This window comes from Mirounga angustirostris, unplaced genomic scaffold (assembly GCF_029215605.1).
Source record: "Mirounga angustirostris isolate CCGP_5_RB_7025 unplaced genomic scaffold, mMirAng1.0.hap1 SCAF_148, whole genome shotgun sequence".
In the NCBI taxonomy this organism is placed as follows: domain Eukaryota; kingdom Metazoa; phylum Chordata; class Mammalia; order Carnivora; family Phocidae; genus Mirounga; species Mirounga angustirostris.
The window spans coordinates 36815-58528 of NW_026991856.1; the positions used below are offsets into that span (position 1 = coordinate 36815).

The window sequence follows — 21714 nt, forward strand, 5'->3', positions numbered from 1 at the left end:
TTGGGGCTATACAAACGGATAAATTATAAGGTTTCATCTGATTGGATGAGGAATGTTGCTCAATGTTGTATAGCACTCCAAAAAGGTATCGCAAGAGAACAACATTTGCTCTTGGCAGCTGGGCTAAAAGCCTAAAGTCAAAAAAACACACTTTTAAATTAGGCAAGTGATTCCACTTAGGAGGTTGGAAAAACAGAGACAGGGAACAGGATACATCCTTGTATATCTAGCACACCACCCGCTGTAGCAGAGTTCCATGCATGAATGTAGACAAAATTGTTGCACTGAATTCAGTTCCTGAGCCAGATAAACACTTCTCTGGTTAGTTAAATGTCTGACAGACTTTTAAGGTCATAGCCCTGGCAGTTGTTGCTCTTGATCTGTCTCGGACCAGGGAATTTTGTCTACCAGTTTCAAGGATCCAGAAGGTGTAAAACGGCCAAGGAGTCCACATTAATAAGATCAGGAGAAGAACAATAATAGCCCTAAAGTGTGCCTCTATTCTGAAGCTGGGCCCCATGGGTGTGAAGACTCGAAATTCTTTGGTGTTGGTCATGATTATAGTGGGCAAAGCTGGAAAACGTAAGCCAATGTTTTCCTGATAGTATGTTGGGTGTATTTTGGAGATGTGACCAGAGTAGAGTAATTATTGCATCGTTACCTCCGAGCTGCAGTTATCATCTCCTCTTTGTTGCCTTGATCAATAACACCGAGCCATTTGTCATAGAGATCAGATAAAAATACACTTCCTGGGATGTTTCTTAGAAAGTCCTTAGGGAGATAAAAAAATATGTGTATATATTATAGAAAATATGTAGTGGAAATATTCCAGAGAAAATATATAGTTAAAAAATTCAGTTCAGCCCCCACTTCCTTCACAGATACCCAAACTGGGACCCACACGGAGCTCAGCTCTGACTCTCCATTGACTTGCACACGCAGGAGCAGGTGCTTGGATTTTCTCCCGCTAAAACTTAGAGGCAAAAAGCAGAGCTTAGCCTGTGGTGGAAATGAAGATAAAGCTCCTTTCTATCATCTGGAACTTATTTTGTGTGTGTGCTTTTTTTTTGCAAAGTACCATAAACTGACAGGGTCTGGCTATAGACCATCCTAAATCCTATTAGCTTCCTGGACAGAAATACACATACCCATGTTGCTTGTTTTAGACAAGGTGCTAGCTCTTAACTCTAGCAAGAAAAGGCCTGAAACAATCAAAACACAAACAGGTGGGCTCTTGCACACATATTAGGAAAGAACTAGGTCTTCTCACTCGGGGTATGCGTGCTCCCTGGAAGAAAGCTACTCTCACAATTGCTTCATTCTTCCTTTTCTTAACTGTCTAAAAGTCGAGAGTCTAATGGCAGACTCACTGTGGTCCTGAGGATAGATTCATTTCTAGTTTAGGACAATTGTCCAGTTAGTTTGCCATGATATTATCAAGGCCAAGGTTGCAGAGTCTGATTCTCCACCAAGATCCGTCAACTTCAGGAAGAGAAAACTTTAGAAATGTCTAAGCACTCTCCCCACAAGTGCTCACCCTCTTCCTAGTCGGTGCTTATAACACGGAATCAGGAAAGAACCTCCTAACTCTTGCTAGAAAATCGATTCCATGTGTGCACCTTACAGAGGGCAACACTCATCTTGCTACCTAGTGTATCATCATTCTTCTCCTGTCTCCTGATGCCTGTATGTATATTACTACTGGATATCACTATGGCCCCAGTGTAGGAGTGGTTACCTAAGTCATTTCTGGACCTTGCTATTGATCACATCTTCAAACATTAACGGGGGACAAGGGAAGAGCAAATGAGACTGAGATTCTACGACCGTAGTCATTACTACGTTAACATAGGGTTGTTCAGACCTGTTCATAAGTGCCAAGGTGGATGGATTAAATTCTTTCCCTGTTCTATTTCTTTTGGAAAGTTTGCCTTCATTAGGAGGGTGGTGAGGATGTTTTCATGGGTAAACTGTGTGTATGTATCGGTGCGTATTTTGAAATTTATTATCATGACTAGTAGTCATTTCAGTATTAGTATTTTGCATGGAGTCTTCAGGAGTGAAGGTGGGGAGGGCGGTGTGTAGTCAAAACAGAAAGTATTTCTAACACATGGGGCTTTTAACTCCAAAAGTAGCTTCCTTAAATTTTGATTTTGTCAAGCGTTTTTCAGCTTGTCAGGTTCTTAATCTATTATGCCCGTTATGGTTCTTGAGCAGTCATGATGAAGGACACCAATCATAGCTTCAGTTACTCGTGTGTGGATAATGCTAGGACCTTCCCTACCTTTAAGACGGATGCGACCACATGAACAGATTCGCTGTACGGGTTCACTTTGACCCCAGAATTTAGTTTCTCCTTTAGGACATGGCAGGATTTTATATTGGCTGAGTTTCTGAATATGCCTTCTGTGAGGGGCCCTTTTTGATTAATAAAGGAAAGCATAGCCTGTAGGAAGAAAAGAAAAGTATATGGCATCTCATATCCACACACGCAGAGCATAAGCTTGCCTCCGTTTTGAAAGAGGAGGGGAATGTAATGGTACACTGTTTTAGAGCGGGAAGGACCAAAGTCAATTTAGAATGTTTTTTGTTTTTTTTTTCAGTGTCTCTCTATATACTTTCTACCGAAATATCCATTTTACAGTCATACACTGAAACATTTTAAACACTTCTTTTAATCAGATTTTCCTTTCCATTGAGTTTCCACTCTTAAATCAAACTTCTCTGCTTCAAGGCCTTTGCGGAATCACCGTCTGTTTCCTACTTTACCATTCTTTTCTCATTATTCCCCTACGTAGATGCTCTTCCCCAAGTATGGAAGTCTATTTAGGGAATACTCATTTCCCATTTGTTTATTTCTCTTTAAGTGACTGTATACTCCTTTCCTACTTGTTCTATTTCCTTCCCTCTTTTAAAGTCAGGCTCAGAAACTCTCTTCTCCTTCTCTGATTACCCTCCCTTCTCATGAGTCTTAAATTGTCTTTTGCTCTATCTTCATGTCCTCTCTCTGCTGTGTAGAATCTTTATAAGGGCTGGACTCAGGGAATCCAACGGATCTGAAGTCTATTATGCTACTTATCTATTGTGTGAGCTGGGTCACTTACATCCTGTATTGAGGCTTCTCTGATTCGGTTAGGAAGTGTGGAGGATGATAATCCTAGCTAGCCCCTAAATTTGCTGCGATGCAAGGACCTGGGGTAGTAGCTAGCAGGTAACAAAGTAGCTAATATGATACATTTCTTCATAGCTAGGAGAACGTTCCCTACATCCCGTACAGTGCTTGCAGAGACACCGAATACTCAGTGAAGGTCCACACTGACAATTCACTACAGCAGTTTGAGATAACACAGGCCAAACTCTGTGGCTTTCATTTGACATATTCTGTTAGGATTAACAGATTCCTATTTGCCAGAGGATGAGTCTATGCTCGTGTCAGATGTTTGCAGTTGTTAGACTGAGTAGACTCCGTTGAAGGAGACTTGAGACTCATGTGAGTGCAGGAAGGCAATGAAGGGAGAGTGTGAAGATGAGGTGGACTCTCAGAGACTCACATACACAGAGTCATTTTGACTGATCTGAACAGGCCTCGGTGGGTCTTTGCGGAAACAAAACCCAAGTGGAATGGACAAGAATGTCTTTTCCTGTTGTATTTGCCTCATGACTCTGCTGGACCTAAGTCAGATTCTGTTCCTTGAAATAACAGTAACAGAGCTTCTCAGCCAAAGCCAGGGGCCGTCTAATGACTTCTCCATTTGGGGATACATTTGGATGAGGACACGTGGCCTCTCAGAGTTTCCCCTCCTCAGGAGGGCTGTAGAAGACCAAAAGGAGATGACCTACCAGAATTGGGAAGGGCAAGTTGTCTTTATCACACACATCCATGAGGGGAACTCCAAAGAGCTGTCCTGGCTCTGCGGAAGGTGGGGCTGTGCACTGGTTGTGCTGACAAGTGCTGGAACCCTGACAAAAGGCCCTGTCACTGAGAGAACGGCTTGTCACAGTCTTACGGCCGGAGTCTAAGGAAGAAGAGAGCGTACTAGTAGTAGTAGTTGTTGTTTAATACGCGGAACCTTCATTTTCCTTTTTTTTTTTTTTTTTTTTTTTTTACAGATTTTATTTATATTTTGAAAGAGGGAGAGAGACAGCGAGAGAGGGAACACAAGCAGGGGGAGGGGGAGAGGGAGAAGCAGGCTTCCCTCGGAGCAGGGAGCCCGATGCGGGGCTCGATCCCAGGACCCCGGCATCATGACCTGAGCTGAAGGCAGACGCTTAATGACTGAGCCACCCAGGCGTCCCAGACACATCTTAATTCCTGATGACTTGTATTTTCCTAAAGATTTCCTCAGAGCAATGTGGTAAGCATCATAAAACCAAGAAATGTCAGAAATATGGAGGGATTGATGATACGTGTCTCCAGGTTCTGAATCAAAAGTCTACCTTCTAAGGTGGACTGCTGCCAGGTAGCTGTGATTAGCTAGGCTCAAATCGTACTAGCTCTAGTCTCAGGGGCACTTCTCCTAGTCCTATTAATGGCTTTTTTTGGATTCCATCCATCATCTTATTTAGTGTTTACCACAATTCTAAGATTTAGACATTATTTTTATCCACATTTATAGATGAATAAACTGATGCTGAGCTAGAAAAACTGATCAAAGGTAATATAGCTGGTAAATGGGGGCACAGGACTTTACACTCTGGAGAGGTTTTTTGACATCAAGTCAAGTCCTTTTTTCTCAATGATGCCAGTTCTTTTCAACCTGTTTCAAAGGGCACTGGAATCCTGTGGTGCCTCAAGAGCCCCTGAGCCAAAAGAGGAGGGAGGGGAAGAAAGGCCCCTTGCTCTGGCTTCAACCAGAGCACATCTAATATACATAAATATATATACTATGGTTATATTTATATAGTATAAGTATCTAATTATATATTATATATCTATATAACTACATATATATGTATGATGTTGTATATATATATAGATATATAGCACCCACTTAGAATTTTGTTAGAAAAAATTCCCAAACACTGTAGCATACCATGATGAGTCCTAATGCCCTTATGATCTACACTAGAAACTTCTTGAAGTCAGACACCTCATCTTATCCTTTCTTTGGTCTCACAACAGTGTGGAACCTCCCTTGACCTGTGAGCCAGCCTTCGGAAGAAGGAGCCCATGGAAATCCTTGCCCTGGCGATGCTCTGGGCTCCAGAACAGCTCTGTCTAAGCATCTCCCATGACCCCTGGCAACCTTGCTGTCTGCTTCTCACTAAAGCCAATTAAATTACTCCCGGTACCTGCAGCCTTCTCGCTGTTACCACGACTCATTGAGTTCTCGCCCAAGAGGGAAGTGATGTCTTCTCCAAATATCCTGAGGCAATTTTCAATGAGAAATTGTACAAGACAAATCTGTAACACAAAAAGACGAGAATGGGGTGCTGTTTTCCATAGGGCATAGTTATAAATCACATTTTGTATACAGACCTTGGATCTAAGAAAAAATGGGAAGGACTTCCCAGTAAAATTCAGACTTGATAAAAATACGTAGAAACCAGGGGCGCCTGGGTGGCTCAGTCGGTTAAGCGTCTGCGTTCGGCTCAGGTCATAATCCCAGGGTGCTGGGATCAGCCCTACATCGGGCTCCCTGCTCAGCGGGAAGCCTGCTTCTCCCTCTCCCACTCCCCCTGCTTGTGTTCCCTCTCTCGCTGTGACTCTCTCAGTCAAGTAAATAAATAAAAGTTTAAAAAAAAAAACACAAAAAAACAGAAACACATAGAAACCAGAGTTCTCTCAGTAATACCTTAGAAAGAGTGATACTTTCCCGTGTACTTTGGGTACACATTTTAAAATACTGCCCATCCGTGGGCTAAAGTTATAATGCGTGGCCTACTTTAAGAGCTAACATTTTGGGATCAGTGGTTACGTCTTTAAGACTAGGATAAATTTCGGGGCCCCTCTGTTGGGCGTCTGACTCTTGATTTCGGCGCAGATCACGATCTCATGGTGGTGAGATCCAGCCCCACATGGAGCCAACTTTGGGCTCCGTGCTCAGCGGGGAATGGGCTTGGGCTTCTCCCTCTCCCTCTCCCTCTTCTTCTGCCCCTGCCCCGCTCACGCTCTCTCTTTCCCTCTCTCAAATAAATACATATCAAAATATAAATAAAACAAGGATAATTTTCAAAGTAGCCTACCTTATTAAAGTTTACTTATTTTTTGCTTTTAAATTTTGTTTCCAGTTTTACTGAGCTGTAACTGATGTATACCATCTTATGAAACTTTATAAAGTATGAACGACAACTTAAGAAAACCATTTCTTAAATGAAGAAGTATCATAAAGTTGGGAAGCAGGGATTTTGGTGGGGTTGTGAGGGAAAACCCACACAGCTGGAGAGAAAACGTATCTGTCTGTCTAACTTCAGTCCCTTCTCACGCATTGCTTTGCCTCATGCTGGCTCTCTCTGGGTGAGCTTGGGGAAGACCTGTCATCTTATTAGGATATTCTGGAATCTCTTGCTAGTTTCCATATGATGTAGCAGAGGTGAAATAGTAGCCGAGTACTTTTCTAGATGAGCCACAATTGGCAGAGGAAGGCCAATGTGTTTGGAGGCATGGGGGCTCATATTGCCCAAGCCACCCAGGATGTGCCAGTGATGACCGGAGGAGCTGGCTGTTGTCGCCATTGTGTAGTGAGGAAACCATGGCTTTGCCCAAGGTTACGAGTCCCTCAGGGATTAGGCTGAGAGTTGAACCTTGACTGGTGAAGCTCCAAAACCCAGGTTCTTTCCTATCGTATCACACGACTCTTCTCTCTCTCGTTTAGTCAGTCTAGTGTTTAGTCTCCTGGAGGGGGAAGAAGTGACTCGACTGCTCCGAGTTTCCCGTTTAACGACAGCCCTTCCCAGACCCCGCCAGAGTAGCATAAAGAACTCTGCCACTCCACAGGGGCCTAATGAAAATGTGCACTTCACAAAGTTCCTTCTGTCAGAGTTACTACTGCACATGTCCGGGTCAAAGTAGGGATTCTACCCCCTGGGGGACAAAAATGAGAGCTCTCATTACCTTTCTTATCAAGTTGTCTTCCAATTCCAAGCTGCCGGAATCAGGTGGGTAAAGAACGCTTGGGGCTATACAAACGGATAAATTATAAGGTTTCATCTGATTGGATGAGGAATGTTGCTCAATGTTGTATAGCACTCCAAAAAGGTATCGCAAGAGAACAACATTTGCTCTTGGCAGCTGGGCTAAAAGCCTAAAGTCAAAAAAACACACTTTTAAATTAGGCAAGTGATTCCACTTAGGAGGTTGGAAAAACAGAGACAGGGAACAGGATACATCCTTGTATATCTAGCACACCACCCGCTGTAGCAGAGTTCCATGCATGAATGTAGACAAAATTGTTGCACTGAATTCAGTTCCTGAGCCAGATAAACACTTCTCTGGTTAGTTAAATGTCTGACAGACTTTTAAGGTCATAGCCCTGGCAGTTGTTGCTCTTGATCTGTCTCGGACCAGGGAATTTTGTCTACCAGTTTCAAGGATCCAGAAGGTGTAAAACGGCCAAGGAGTCCACATTAATAAGATCAGGAGAAGAACAATAACAGCCCTAAAGTGTGCCTCTATTCTGAAGCTGGGCCCCATGGGTGTGAAGACTCGAAATTCTTTGGTGTTGGTCATGATTATAGTGGGCAAAGCTGGAAAACGTAAGCCAATGTTTTCCTGATAGTATGTTGGGTGTATTTTGGAGATGTGACCAGAGTAGAGTAATTATTGCATCGTTACCTCCGAGCTGCAGTTATCATCTCCTCTTTGTTGCCTTGATCAATAACACCGAGCCATTTGTCATAGAGATCAGATAAAAATACACTTCCTGGGATGTTTCTTAGAAAGTCCTTAGGGAGATAAAAAAATATGTGTATATATTATAGAAAATATGTAGTGGAAATATTCCAGAGAAAATATATAGTTAAAAAATTCAGTTCAGCCCCCACTTCCTTCACAGATACCCAAACTGGGACCCACACGGAGCTCAGCTCTGACTCTCCATTGACTTGCACACGCAGGAGCAGGTGCTTGGATTTTCTCCCGCTAAAACTTAGAGGCAAAAATCAGAGCTTAGCCTGTGGTGGAAATGAAGATAAAGCTCCTTTCTATCATCTGGAACTTATTTTGTGTGTGTGCTTTTTTTTTGCAAAGTACCATAAACTGACAGGGTCTGGCTATAGACCATCCTAAATCCTATTAGCTTCCTGGACAGAAATACACATACCCATGTTGCTTGTTTTACACAAGGTGCTAGCTCTTAACTCTAGCAAGAAAAGGCCTGAAACAATCAAAACACAAACAGGTGGGCTCTTGCACACATATTAGGAAAGAACTAGGTCTTCTCACTCGGGGTATGCGTGCTCCCTGGAAGAAAGCTACTCTCACAATTGCTTCATTCTTCCTTTTCTTAACTGTCTAAAAGTCGAGAGTCTAATGGCAGACTCACTGTGGTCCTGAGGATAGATTCATTTCTAGTTTAGGACAATTGTCCAGTTAGTTTGCCATGATATTATCAAGGCCAAGGTTGCAGAGTCTGATTCTCCACCAAATTCCGTCAACTTCAGGAAGAGAAAACTTTAGAAATGTCTAAGCACTCTCCCCACAAGTGCTCACCCTCTTCCTAGTCGGTGCTTATAACACGGAATCAGGAAAGAACCTCCTAACTCTTGCTAGAAAATCGATTCCATGTGTGCACCTTACAGAGGGCAACACTCATCTCGCTACCTAGTGTATCATCATTCTTCTCCTGTCTCCTGATGCCTGTATGTATATTACTACTGGATATCACTATGGCCCCAGTGTAGGAGTGGTTACCTAAGTCATTTCTGGACCTTGCTATTGATCACATCTTCAAACATTAACGGGGGACAAGGGAAGAGCAAATGAGACTGAGATTCTACGACCGTAGTCATTACTACGTTAACATAGGGTTGTTCAGACCTGTTCATAAGTGCCAAGGTGGATGGATTAAATTCTTTCCCTGTTCTATTTCTTTTGGAAAGTTTGCCTTCATTAGGAGGGTGGTGAGGATGTTTTCATGGGTAAACTGTGTGTATGTATCGGTGCGTATTTTGAAATTTATTATCATGACTAGTAGTCATTTCAGTATTAGTATTTTGCATGGAGTCTTCAGGAGTGAAGGTGGGGAGGGCGGTGTGTAGTCAAAACAGAAAGTATTTCTAACACATGGGGCTTTTAACTCCAAAAGTAGCTTCCTTAAATTTTGATTTTGTCAAGCGTTTTTCAGCTTGTCAGGTTCTTAATCTATTACGCCCGTTATGGTTCTTGAGCAGTCATGATGAAGGACACCAATCATAGCTTCAGTTACTCGTGTGTGGATAATGCTAGGACCTTCCCTACCTTTAAGACGGATGCGACCACATGAACAGATTCGCTGTACGGGTTCACTTTGACCCCAGAATTTAGTTTCTCCTTTAGGACATGGCAGGATTTTATATTGGCTGAGTTTCTGAATATGCCTTCTGTGATGGGCCCTTTTTGATTAATAAAGGAAAGCATAGCCTGTAGGAAGAAAAGAAAAGTATATGGCATCTCATATCCACACACGCAGAGCACAAGCTTGCCTCCGTTTTGAAAGAGGAGGGGAATGTAATGGTACACTGTTTTAGAGCAGGAAGGACCAAAGTCAATTTAGAATGTTTTTTGTTTTTTTTTTTCAGTGTCTCTCTATATACTTTCTACCCAAATATCCATTTTACAGTCATACACTGAAACATTTTAAACACTTCTTTTAATCAGATTTTCCTTTCCATTGAGTTTCCACTCTTAAATCAAACTTCTCTGCTTCAAGGCCTTTGTGCAATCACCATGTGTTTCCTACTTTACCATTCTTTTCTCATTATTCCCTTACGTAGATGCTCTTCCCGAAGTATGGAAGTCTATTTAGGAAATACTCATTTCCCATTTGTTTATTTCTCTTTAAGTGACTGTATACTCCATTCCTACTTGTTCTATTTCCTTCCCTTCATTTAAAGTCAGGCTCAGAAACTCTCTTCCCCTTCTCTGATTACCCTCCCTTCTCATGAGTCTTTCATTGTCTTTTGCTCTATCTTCATGTCCTCTCTCTGCTGTGTAGAATCTTAATAAGGGCTGGACTCAGGGAATCCAACGGATCTGAAGTCTATTATGCTACTTATCTATTGTGTGAGCTGGGGCACATACATCCTGTACTGAGGCTTTTCTGATTCGTTTAGGCAGTGCGGAGGATGATAATCCTAGCTAGCCCCTAAATTTGCTGTGATGCAAGGACCTGGGGTAGTAGGTAGCAGGTAACATGCTAGCTAATACGATACATTTCTTCATAGCTAGCACAACGTTCCCTACATCCCATACAGTGCTTGCAGAGACACCAAATACTCAGTGAATGTCCACACTGACAATTCACTAGAGCAGTTTGAGATAACACAGGCCAAACTCTGTGGCTTTCATTTGACATATTCTGTTAGGATTAACAGATTCCTATTTGCCAGAGGATGAGTCTATGCTCGTGTCAGATGTTTGCAGTTGTTAGACTGAGTAGACTCCGTTGAAGGAGACTTGAGACTCATGTGAGTGCAGGAAGGCAGTGAAGGGAGAGTGTGAAGATGAGGTGGACTCTCAGAGACTCACATACACAGAGTCATTTTGACTCATCTGAACAGGCCTCGGTGGGTTTTTGCAGAAAGAAGACCCAAGTAGAATGGACAAGAATGTCTTTTCCTGTTGTATTTGCCTCATGACTCTGCTGGACCTTAGTCAGATTCTGTTCCTTGAAATAACAGTAACAGAGCTTCTGAGCCAAAACCAGGGCTGTCTAAGGACTTCTCTATTTCGGGATAGATTTGGATGAGGACACATGGCCTCTCAGTGTTTCCGCACCTCAGAAGAGCTATAGAAGACCAAAATGAGATGACCTACCAGAATTGGGAAGGCCAGGTTGTCTTTATAACACACAACCATGAGGCAAACTCCAAAGAGCTCTCCTGGCTTTGCAGAATGTGGGGCTGTGCACTGGTTTTGCTGGCAAGTGCTGGAGCCCCACCAAAAGGCCCTGTCTCTGAAGGAACAGCTTTTCACAGTTTTCTGGCCGGAGTCTAAGGAAGAAGAGAGAGTACTAGTGGTAGTAGTTGTTCTTTAATCCGCTGAAACTTCTTCTTCCTTTTTTTTTTTTTTTTTTTACAGATTTTATTTATATTTTGATAGAGGGAGAGAGACAGCGAGAGAGGGAACACAAGCAGGGGGACGGGGAGAGGGAGAAGCAGGCTTCCCTCGGAGCAGGGAGCCCGATGCGGGGCTCGATCCCAGGACCCCGAGATCATGACCTGAGCTGAAGGCAGTTACTTAACGACTGAGCCACCCAAGTGCCCCAGACTCATCTTAATTCCTGATGACTTGTATTTTCCTAAAGATTTCCTCAAATCAATGTCGTAAGCATCATAAAACCAAGAAATGTCAGAAATATGGAGGGATTGATGATACGTGTCTACAGGTTCTGAATCGAAAGTCTACCTTCCAAGGTGGACTGCTGACAGCTGTTATTAGCTAGGCTCAAAACATACTAGCTTTAGTCTCAGGGGCACTTCTCCTAGTCATATTAATGGCTTTTTTTGGATTACATCCATCATCTTATTTATTCTACACAACAATTCTAAGATTTAGACATTATTTTTATCCATATTTAGAGATGAATTAACTGATGCTGAGGTGGTATAACTGGGCAAAGATAATATAGCTGGTAAATGCGGGCACAGGAATTTACACTCTGGAGAGGTAGTTTGACATCAAGTCAAGTCCTTTTTTCTCAATGATGCCAGTTCTTTTCAACCCATTTTAAAGCCACTGGAATCCTGTGGTGCCTCAAGAGCCCCTGAGCCAAAAGAGGACGGAGGGGAAGAAAGGCCCCTTCTCTGGCTTCAACCAGAGCACTTCTAATATACATAAATATATATATTATGATAATATATTTATATAGTATAAGTATCTAATTATATATTATATATAACTACATACATATGTTTGATGTGTTTTACATATATATATGCATATACAAATATATACATACATATACATACATCCTGTACTGAGGCTTTTCTGATTCGTTATTACATATATACATATATATACAAATATATATGTATATATATGTATAGCACCCTATTAGAATTTTGTTAGAAAAAATTCCCAAACACTATGGCATACCATGATGAGTCCTAATGCCTTTATGATCTACCCTAGGAACTTCTTGAAGTCAGAGACTTCATCTTATCCTTTCTTTGGTCTCACAACAGTGTGGAACCTCCCTTGACCTGTGAGCCAGCCTTTGGAAGAAGGAGCACATGGAAATCATTGCCCTGGCGATGCTCTGGGCTCCAGAACAGCACTGTCTATGCATCTCCCATGACCCTTGGCAGCCTTGCTGTCTGCTTCTCACTAAAGCCAATTAAATTATTCCCGGTAGCTGCAGTCTTCTCGCTCTTACCACGACTCATTGACTTCTCTCCCAAGAAGGAAGTGATGTCTTCGCCAAATATCCTGAGGCAATTTTCAAGGAGAAATTGTACAAGAGCAATCTGTAACACAAAAAGACAAAAATGGGGTGTTCTTTTCCATAGGCCATAGTTAGAAAACACATTTTGTATATAGACCTTGGATCTAAGAAAAAACGTGAAGGACTTATCAGAAAAATTCAGAGTTGATAAAAATACGTAGAAACCAGGGGCACCTGGGTAGCTCAGTCAGTTACGCGTCTCCCTTCGGCTCAGCTTATGATCCCAGGGTGCTGGGATCAGCCCTATATCTGGCTCCCTGCTCAGCGGGAAGCCTGCTTCTTCCTCTCCCACTCTCCCTGCTTGAGTTCCCTCTCTGTCAAGTAAATAAATAAAATCTTAAAAAAAAAAACCAAAAAAAAAATAGAGACCAGAGTTCTCTAGGAAATAACTTAGAATGACTGATGCTTTCCCGTGTACTTTGGGTACACATTTTGAAATACTGCTCATCAGTGGGCTAAAGTTTTAATGTGTGGCCTAGTTTCATAGCTAACATTTTGGGATCAGTGGTTACATCTTTAAGCCTAGGATAAATTTCGGGGCCCCTCAGTTGAGCGTCTGACTCTTGATTTCGGCTCAGATCACAATCTCATAGTGGTGAGATCCAGCCCCACATGGAGCCAACTTTCAGCTCTGGGCTCAGCAGGGAATTGGCTTGGTCTTCTCCCTCTCCCTCTTCTACTGCCCCTGCCCCGCTCACGCTCTCTTTCCCTCTCTCAAAAAAATAAATATCAAAAAATAAATAAAACTAGGATAATTTTCAAAGTAGCCTACCTTATTAAAGTTTACCTGTTTTTTGTTTTTAAATTTTGTTCCCAGTTTTATTGAGCTGTAACTGATGTATAACATCTTATGAAACTTTATAAAGTATGAACGAAAACTTAAGAAACCATTTCTTAAATGAAGAAGAATCTTAAAGTTGAGAAGCAGAGATTTTGGTGGGGTTGTGAGGGAAAACCCACACAGCTGGAGAGAAAATGTATCTGTCTGTCTAAATTCAGTACCTTCTCACGCATTGGTTTGCCTCATGCTGGCTCTCTCTGTGTGAGCTTGGGGAAGACCTGTCATCTTGTTAGGATGGTCTGGAATCTTTTGCTAGTTTCCATAAGATGTAGCAGGGGTGAAATAGTAGTTGAGTACTTTTCTAGATGAGCCACAATTGGCAGAGGAAGGCCAATGTGGTTGGACCCATGGGGGCTCATATTGCCCAAGCCACCCAGGATGTGCCAGTGATGACCGGAGGAGCTGGCTGTTGTCGCCATTGTGTAGTGAGGAAACCATGGCTTTGCCCAAGGTTACGAGTCCCTCAGGGATTAGGCTGAGAGTTGAACCTTGACTGGTGAAGCTCCAAAACCCAGGTTCTTTCCTATCGTATCACATGACTCTTCTCCCTCTCGTTTAGTCAGTCTAGTGTTTAGTCTCCTGGAGGGGGAAGAAGTGACTCGACTGCTCCGAGTTTCCCGTTTAACGACACCCCTTCCCAGACCCCGCCAGAGTAGCATAAAGAACTCTGCCACTCCACAGGGGCCTAATGAAAATGTGCACTTCACATAGTTCCATCCGTCAGAGTTACAACTGCACATATCCGGTTCAAAGTAGGGATTCTACCCCATGGGGGCAAAAATGAGAGCTCTCATTACCTTTTTTATCAAGTTGTCTTCCAATTCCAAGCTGCCGGAATCAGGTGGGTAAAGAACGCTTGGGGCTATACAAACGGATAAATTATAAGCTGTCATCTGATTGGATGAGGAATGTTGCTCAATGTTGTATAGCACTCCAAAAAGGTATCGCAAGACAATGACATTTGCTCTTGGCAGCTGGGGTAAAAGCCTAAGGTCAGAAAAATACACTAAATTAGGCAAGTGATTCCACTTAGGAGGTTGAAAAAAAAGACAGGGAACAGGATACATCCTTGTATATCTAGCACACAACCCGCTGTAGCAGAGTTCCAGGCATGAATGTATACAAAATTGTTGCCCTGACTTCAGTTCCTGCGCCAGATAAAATCTTCTCTGGTTAGTTAAATGTTTGACAGACCTTTAAGGTCATAGCCCTGGCAATTGATGTTCTTGCATCTGTCTTGGACCAGGGGATTTCCCCTAACAGTTTCATGTATCCAAAAGATGTAAAACGGCCAAGGATTCCACATTAATAAGATCAGGAGAAGAACGATAATGGCCCTAAAGTGTGTCTCCATTATGAACCTGGCCCCCATGGGTGTGAAGAATTGAAACTCTTTGGCATTGGTCATGATTATAGTGAGCAAAGCTGCAAAACGTAAGCCAATGTTTTCCTAATAGTATGTGGGCTGTATTTTGGAGATGTGACCAGAGTAATTATTGCATCATTACCTCTGGGCTGCAGTTATCTTCTCCTCTTCGTTGCCTTGATCAATAACACCGAGCCATTTGTCATAGAGATCAGATAAAAATATACTTCCGTGTATATTTCTAAGAAAATCCTTAGGGAGATAAAAAAAAAAAACTATATATATATGTTATAGAAAATATGTAATGGAAATATTCCAGAGAAAATATGTAGTTAAAAAATTCAGTTCAGCCCCCACTTCCTTCACAGATACTCAAACTGTGACCCACACGGTGCTCGGCTCTGACTCTCCATTGACTTGCACACGCAGCAGCAGATGCTTGGATTTTCTCCCACTAAAACTTAGAGGCATAAAGCAGAGCTTAGTCTGTGGTGGAAATGAAGATAAAGCTCCCTTCTATCATCTGGAACTTATTTTGTGTGTGTGCTTTTTTTGCAAAGTACCACAAACTGACAGGGTCTGGCTATAGACCATCCTAAATCCTATTAGCTTCCTGGACAGAAATACACATACTCATGTTGCTTGTTTTAGACACAGCGCCAGCTCTTAATTCTAGCAAGAAAAGGCCTGAAACAATCAAAACACAAACAGGTGGGCTCTTGCACACACATTAGGCAAGAAATAGGTCTTCTCATTCGGGGTATGTGTGCTCCCTGGAAGAAAGCTACTCTCACAATTGCTTCATTCTTCCTTTTCTTAACTGTCTAAAAGTCGAGAGTCTAATGGCAGACTCACTATGGTCCTGAGGATAGATTCATTTCTAGTTTAGGACAATTGTCCAGTTAGTTTGCCATGATATTATCAAGGCCAAGGTTGCAGAGTCTGATTCTCCACCAAGATCCGTCAACTTCAGGAAGAGAAAACTTTAGAAATGTCTAAGCACTATACCCACAAGTGCTCATGCTCCTCCTAGTCAGTGCTTATAACACAGAATCAGAAAAGAACCTACCAACTCTTGCTAGAAAATCGATTCCATGTGTGCACCTTACAGAGGGCAACACTCATCTTGCTACCTAGTGTATCATCATTCTTCTCCTGTCTCCTGATGCCTATATGTATATTACTACTGGATATCACTATGGCCCCAGTGTAGGAGTGGTTACCTAAGTCATTTCTGGACTTTGCTATTGATCACATCTTCGAACATTAATGGGGGACAAGGGAAGACCAAATGTGACTGAGATTCTAAGACTGTAGTCAGTACTACATTAACATAGGGTTGTTCAGAGCTGTTCATATGTGCCAAGCTGCATGGATTAAATTCTTTCCCTGTTCTATTTCTTCTTTTTTTTTTTTTTTTCTTATTCATTTGAGACACAGAGATAGAGAGGGAGAGAGCATGAGGAGGGAGAGAGGCAGAGGGAGAGGGAGAAGAAGGCTCCCCGCTGAGCAGGAAGCCCGATGCGGGGCTCGATCCCAGGACACTGGGATCATGACCTGAGCCAAAGGCAGACGCTTAACCATCTGAGCCACCCAGGCGCCCCTCCCTGTTCTATTTCTTTTGGAAAGTTTGCCTTCATTAGGAGGGTGGTGAGGATGTCTGCTTCGGTAAACAGTGTGTTTGTGTCAGTGCGTATTTTGAAATTTAGTATCATGACTGTAGTCATTTCAGTATTAGTATTTTGCATGGAGTCTTCAGGAGTGAAGGTGCGGAGGGCCGTGTGTGGTGAAAACAGAAAGTATTTCTAACACATGGGGCTTTTAACTCCTAAAGTAGCTTCCTTAAATTTTGATTTTGTCAAGCGTTTTTTAGCTTGTCAGGTTCTTAATCTACTATGCCCGTTATGGTTCTTGAGCAGTCATGATGAAGGACACCCATCATCGCTTCAGTTACTCACATGTGGATAATGCTAGAACCTTCCCTACCTTTAAGACGGATGCGAACACATGAATAGATTCCCTGTACGGGTTCACTTTGATCCCAGAATTTAGTTTCTCCGTTAGGACTCTGCGGGATTTTATATTGGCTGAGTTTCTGAAGATGCCTTCTGCGAGTGGCCCTTTTTGATTAATAAAGGAAAGCATACCGTGTAGGAAGAAAAGAAAAGTATATGGCATCTCATATACCATGCCTGCCTCCGTTTTGAAAGAAAAGGGGAATGTAATGGTACAATGTTTTAGAGCGGGAAGGACTAAAGTCAATTTAGATTGCTGTTTTTTCAGTGTCTCTCTATATACTTTCTACCCATATATCCATTTTACAGTCATACACTGAAACATTTTCAACACTTCTTTTAATCAGATTTTCCACTAAGTTTACACTTTTAAATCAAACTTCTCTGTCTCAAGGCCTTTGCGGAATCACCGTCTGTTTCCTACTTTCCCATTCTTTTCACATTTTTCCCTTACATACATGCTTTTCCGCAAGTATGGAAGTCTATTTAGGAAATACTCATTTCCAATTTGTTTATTTCTCTTTAAGTGACTGTATACTCCATTCCTACTTGTTCTATTTCCTTCCCTCTTTTAAAGTCAGGCTCAGAAACTCTCTTCCCCTTCTCTGATTACCCTCCCTTCTCAAGAGTCCTTCATTGTCTTTTGCTGTATCTTCCTGTCCTCTCCCTGCTGTGTAGAAATTTAATAAGGGCTGGACTCAGGGAATCCAACGGATCTGAAGTCTATTATGCTACTTATCTATTGTGTGAGCTGGGGCACACGCATCCTGTACTGAGGCTTTTCTGATTCGGTTAGGCAGTGCGGAGGATGATAATCCTAGCTAGCCCCTAAATTTGCTGTGAAGCAAGGATCTGGGGTAGTAGCTAGCAGGTAACATGCTAGCTAAGATGATACATTTCTTCATAGCTAGCGGAACGTTCCCTACATCCCGTACAATGCTTGCAGAGACACCGAATACTCAGTGAATGTCCACACTGACAATTCACTACAGCAGTTTGAGATAACACAGACCAAACTCTGTGGCTTTCATTTGACATATTCTGTTAGGATTAACAGATTCCTATTTGCCAGAGGATGAGTCTATGCTTGTGTCAGATGTTTACAATTGTTAGACTGAGTAGACTCCGCTGAAGGAGACTTGAGACTCATGTGAGATCAGGAAGGCAATGAAGGGAGAGTGTGAAGATGAGGTGGACTCTCAGAGACTCACATACACAGAGTCCATTTTGACTGATCTGAACAAGCCTCCGCATGTCTTTGTGGAAACAAGACCCAAGTGGAATGGAGAAGAATGACTTTTCCTTTTGTATTTGCCTCATGACTCTGCAGGACCGAAATCAGATTCTATTCTTTGAAATAACAGTAACAGAGCTTCTCAACCAAAGCCAGGGGCTGTCTAATGACATCTTCATTTGGGGATAGATTTGGATGAGGACGCTTGGCCTCTCAGAGTTTCCCCTTCTCAGGAGGGCTATTGAAGACCAAAATGAGATGACCTACCAGAATTGGGAAGGAGAAGTTGTCTTTATCACACACATCCATGAGGGGAACTCCAAAGAGCTGTCCTGGCTTTGCGGAAGGTGGGGCTGTGCACTGGTTGTGCTGGGAAGTGCTGGAACCCCGACAAAACGCCCTATCTCTGAAAGAACGGGTTTTCACAGTCTTCAGGCTGGAGTCTAAGGAAGAAGTGAGAGTACTCGTAGTAGTAGTTGTTGTTTAATATGTTGAACCTTCTTTTTCCTTTTTTTTTTTTTTTTACAGATTTTATTTATTTTTTGACAGAGAGAGAGAGACAGCAAGAGAGGGAACACAAGTAGGGGGTGGGGGAGAGGGAGAAGCAGGCTTCCCTCGGAGCAGGGAGCCCGACTCGGGGCTCGGTACCAGGACCCCAGGATCATGACCTGAGCTGAAGGCAGATGTTTAACGACTGAGCCACCCAGGTGCCTCAGACTCATCTTAATTCCTGATGACTTGTATTTTCCTAAAACTTTCCTCAAAGTATGTGGTACGTGTCATGAAAACAAGAAATGTCAAAAATATGGAGGGATTGATGATACGTGTCTCCAGGTTCTGAATCGAAAGTCTACCTTCTAAGGTGGACTGCTGCCAGTTAGGTCTGATTAGCTAGGCTCAAATCATACTACCTCTAGTGTCAGGGGCACTTCTCCTAGTGCTATTAATGGCTTTTTTTGGATTACATCCATCATCTTATTTATTCTACACCACAATTCTAAGATTTAGACATTATTTTTATCCACATTTTAGAGATGAATAAACTGATGCTTAGCTGCTATAACGGGCCAAAGATAATATAGCTGGTAAATGGGGGTACAGGAATTTACACTCTGGAGAGGTTGTTTGACATCAAGTCAAGTTCTTTTTTCTCAAAGATGCCAATTCTTTTCAACCCATTTCAAAGGGCACTGGAATCCTGTGGTGCCTCAAGAGCCCCTGAGCCAAAAGAGGAGGGAGGGGAAGAAAGGCCCCTTTCTCTGGCTTCAACCAGCGCACATGTAATATACATAAATATATACATTATGTTTATATATTTATATAGTATCAGTATATAATTATGTAATATATATAACTACATAGATATATATATAGCACCCATTTAAATTTTGTGAGAAAAAGTTCCCAAACACTGTGGCATACCATGATGAGTCCTAATTCTGTTATGATCTACACAAGAAACTTCTTGAAGTCAGAGACCTCATCTTATCCTTTCTTTGGTCTCACAACAGTGTGGAACCTCCCTTGACCTGTGAGCCAGCCTTCGGAAGAAGGAGCCCATGGAAATCCTTGCCCTGGCGATGCTCTGGGCTCCAGAACAGCTCTGTCTAAGCATCTCCCATGACCCCTGGCAGCCTTGCTGTCTGCTTCTCACTAAAGCCAATAAAATTATTCCCGGTACCTGCAGCCTGCTCGCTGTTACCAGGACTCATTGAGTTCTCTCCCAAGAGGGAAGTGATGTCTTCTCCAAATATTTTAAGGCAATTTTCAATGAGAAATTGTACAAGAGAAATCTGTAACACAAAAAGACAAGAATGGGGTGCTCTTTTCCATAGGGCATAGTTATAAATCACATTATGTATATAGACCTTGGATCTAAGAAAGAATGTGAAAGATTTCCCAGAAAAATTCAGAACTGATAAAAATACATAGAGACCAGGAGCGCCTGGGTGGCTCAATCGGTCAAGAGTCTGCCTTCAGCTCAGCTCATGATCCCAGGGTGATGCGATCAGCCTTATATCGGGCTCCCTGCTCAGTGGGAAGCCTGATTCTCCCTCTCCCACTCCCCCTGCTTGTGTTCCCTCTCTCGCTGTGTCTGCCTCTGTCAAGAAAATAAATATAATCTTAAAAAAAATAATAAAATAAAAAACAGAGACCAGAATTCTCTAAGAAATAACTTAGGAAGAGTGATACTTTTCCGTGTATTTTGGGTACACATTTTAAAATACTGCTAATCAGTAGGCTAAAGTTTTAGTATGTGGCCTAGTTTAATAGCCAACATTTTGGTATCAGTGGTTACATCATTAAGCCTAGGATAATTTTGGGGCCCCTCAGTTGAGCATCTGACTCTTGATTCTGGCTCAGATCACTATCTCATGATGGTGAGATCCAGCCCCACATGGAGCCAACTTTGGGCTCCGTGCTCAGCGGGGAATGGGCTTGGGCTTCTCCCTCTCCCTCTCCCTCTTCTTCTGCCCCTGCCCCGCTCACGCTCTCTCTTTCCCTCTCTCAAATAAATACATATCAAAATATAAATAAAACAAGGATAATTTTCAAAGTAGCCTACCTTATTAAAGTTTACTTATTTTTTGTTTTTAAATTTTGTTTCCAGTTTTATTGAGCTGCAACTGATGTATAACATCTTATGAAACTTTATAAAGTATGAACAAAAACTTAAGAAAACCATTTCTTAAATGAAGAAGTATCTTAAAGTTGGGAAGCAGAGATTTTGGTGGGGTTGTGAGGGAAAACCCACACAGCTGGAGAGAAAATGTATCTGTCTGTCTAACTTCAGTCCCTTCTCACGCATTGCTTTGCCTCATGCTGGCTCTCTCTGTGTGAGCTTGGGGAAGACCTGTCATCTTATTAGGATATTCTGGAATCTCTTGCTAGTTTCCAAATGACGTAGCAGAGGTGAAATAGTAGCCGAGTACTTTTCTAGATGAGCCACAATTGGCAGAGGAAGGCCAATGTGTTTGGAGGCATGGGGGCTCATATTGCCCAAGCCACCCAGGATGTGCCAGTGATGACCGGAGGAGCTGGCTGTTGTCGCCATTGTGTAGTGAGGAAACCATGGCTTTGCCCAAGGTTACGAGTCCCTCAGGGATTAGGCTGAGATTTGAACCTTGACTGGTGAAGCTCCAAAGCCCAGGTTCTTTCCTATCGTATCACACGACTCTTCTCTCTCTCGTTTAGTCACTCTAGTGTTTAGTCTCCTGGAGGGTGAAGAAGTGACTCGACTGCTCCGAGTTTCCCGTTTAACGACACCCCTTCCCAGACCCTGCCAGAGTAGGATAAAGAACTCTGCCACTCCACAGGGGCCTAATGAAAATGTGCACTTCACAAAGTTCCATCCGTCAGAGTTACTACTGCACATGTCCGGTTCAAAGTAGGGATTCTACCCCTTGGGCGACAAAAATGAGAGCTCTCATTACCTTTTTTATCAAGTTGTCTTCCAATTCCAAGGTGCCGGAATCAGGTGGGTAAAGAACGCTTGGGGTTATACAAACGGATAAGTTATAAGCTGTCATCTGATTGGATGAGGAATGTTGCTCAATGTTGTATAGCACTCCAAAAAGGTATCGCAAGAGAACAATATTTGCTCTTGGCAGCTGGGCTAAAAGCCTAAGGTCAGAAAAACACACTTTAAATTAGGTAAATGATTCCACTTAGGA

The 21714-nt window shown here is 42.5% G+C and overlaps 1 protein-coding gene across 1 annotated transcript; it reads right to left on the reverse strand.

Annotated features, from left to right (window-relative positions):
• Positions 1-2157: 2157 nt before the first annotated feature.
• LOC129045750 (rho GTPase-activating protein 20-like) lies at positions 2158-19916 on the reverse strand. The gene is made up of 7 exons (XM_064583934.1): positions 19722-19916; positions 18308-18483; positions 14934-15043; positions 14223-14412; positions 12516-12606; positions 10955-11130; positions 2158-2446 (listed from the first exon to the last, which is right to left on the reverse strand). Exons 1-7 carry the CDS (start codon positions 19750-19752, stop codon positions 2249-2251), a joined length of 972 nt encoding a protein of 323 aa, XP_064440004.1. The 5' UTR covers positions 19753-19916; the 3' UTR covers positions 2158-2248.
• Between the last annotated feature and the right edge of the window lie 1798 nt (positions 19917-21714).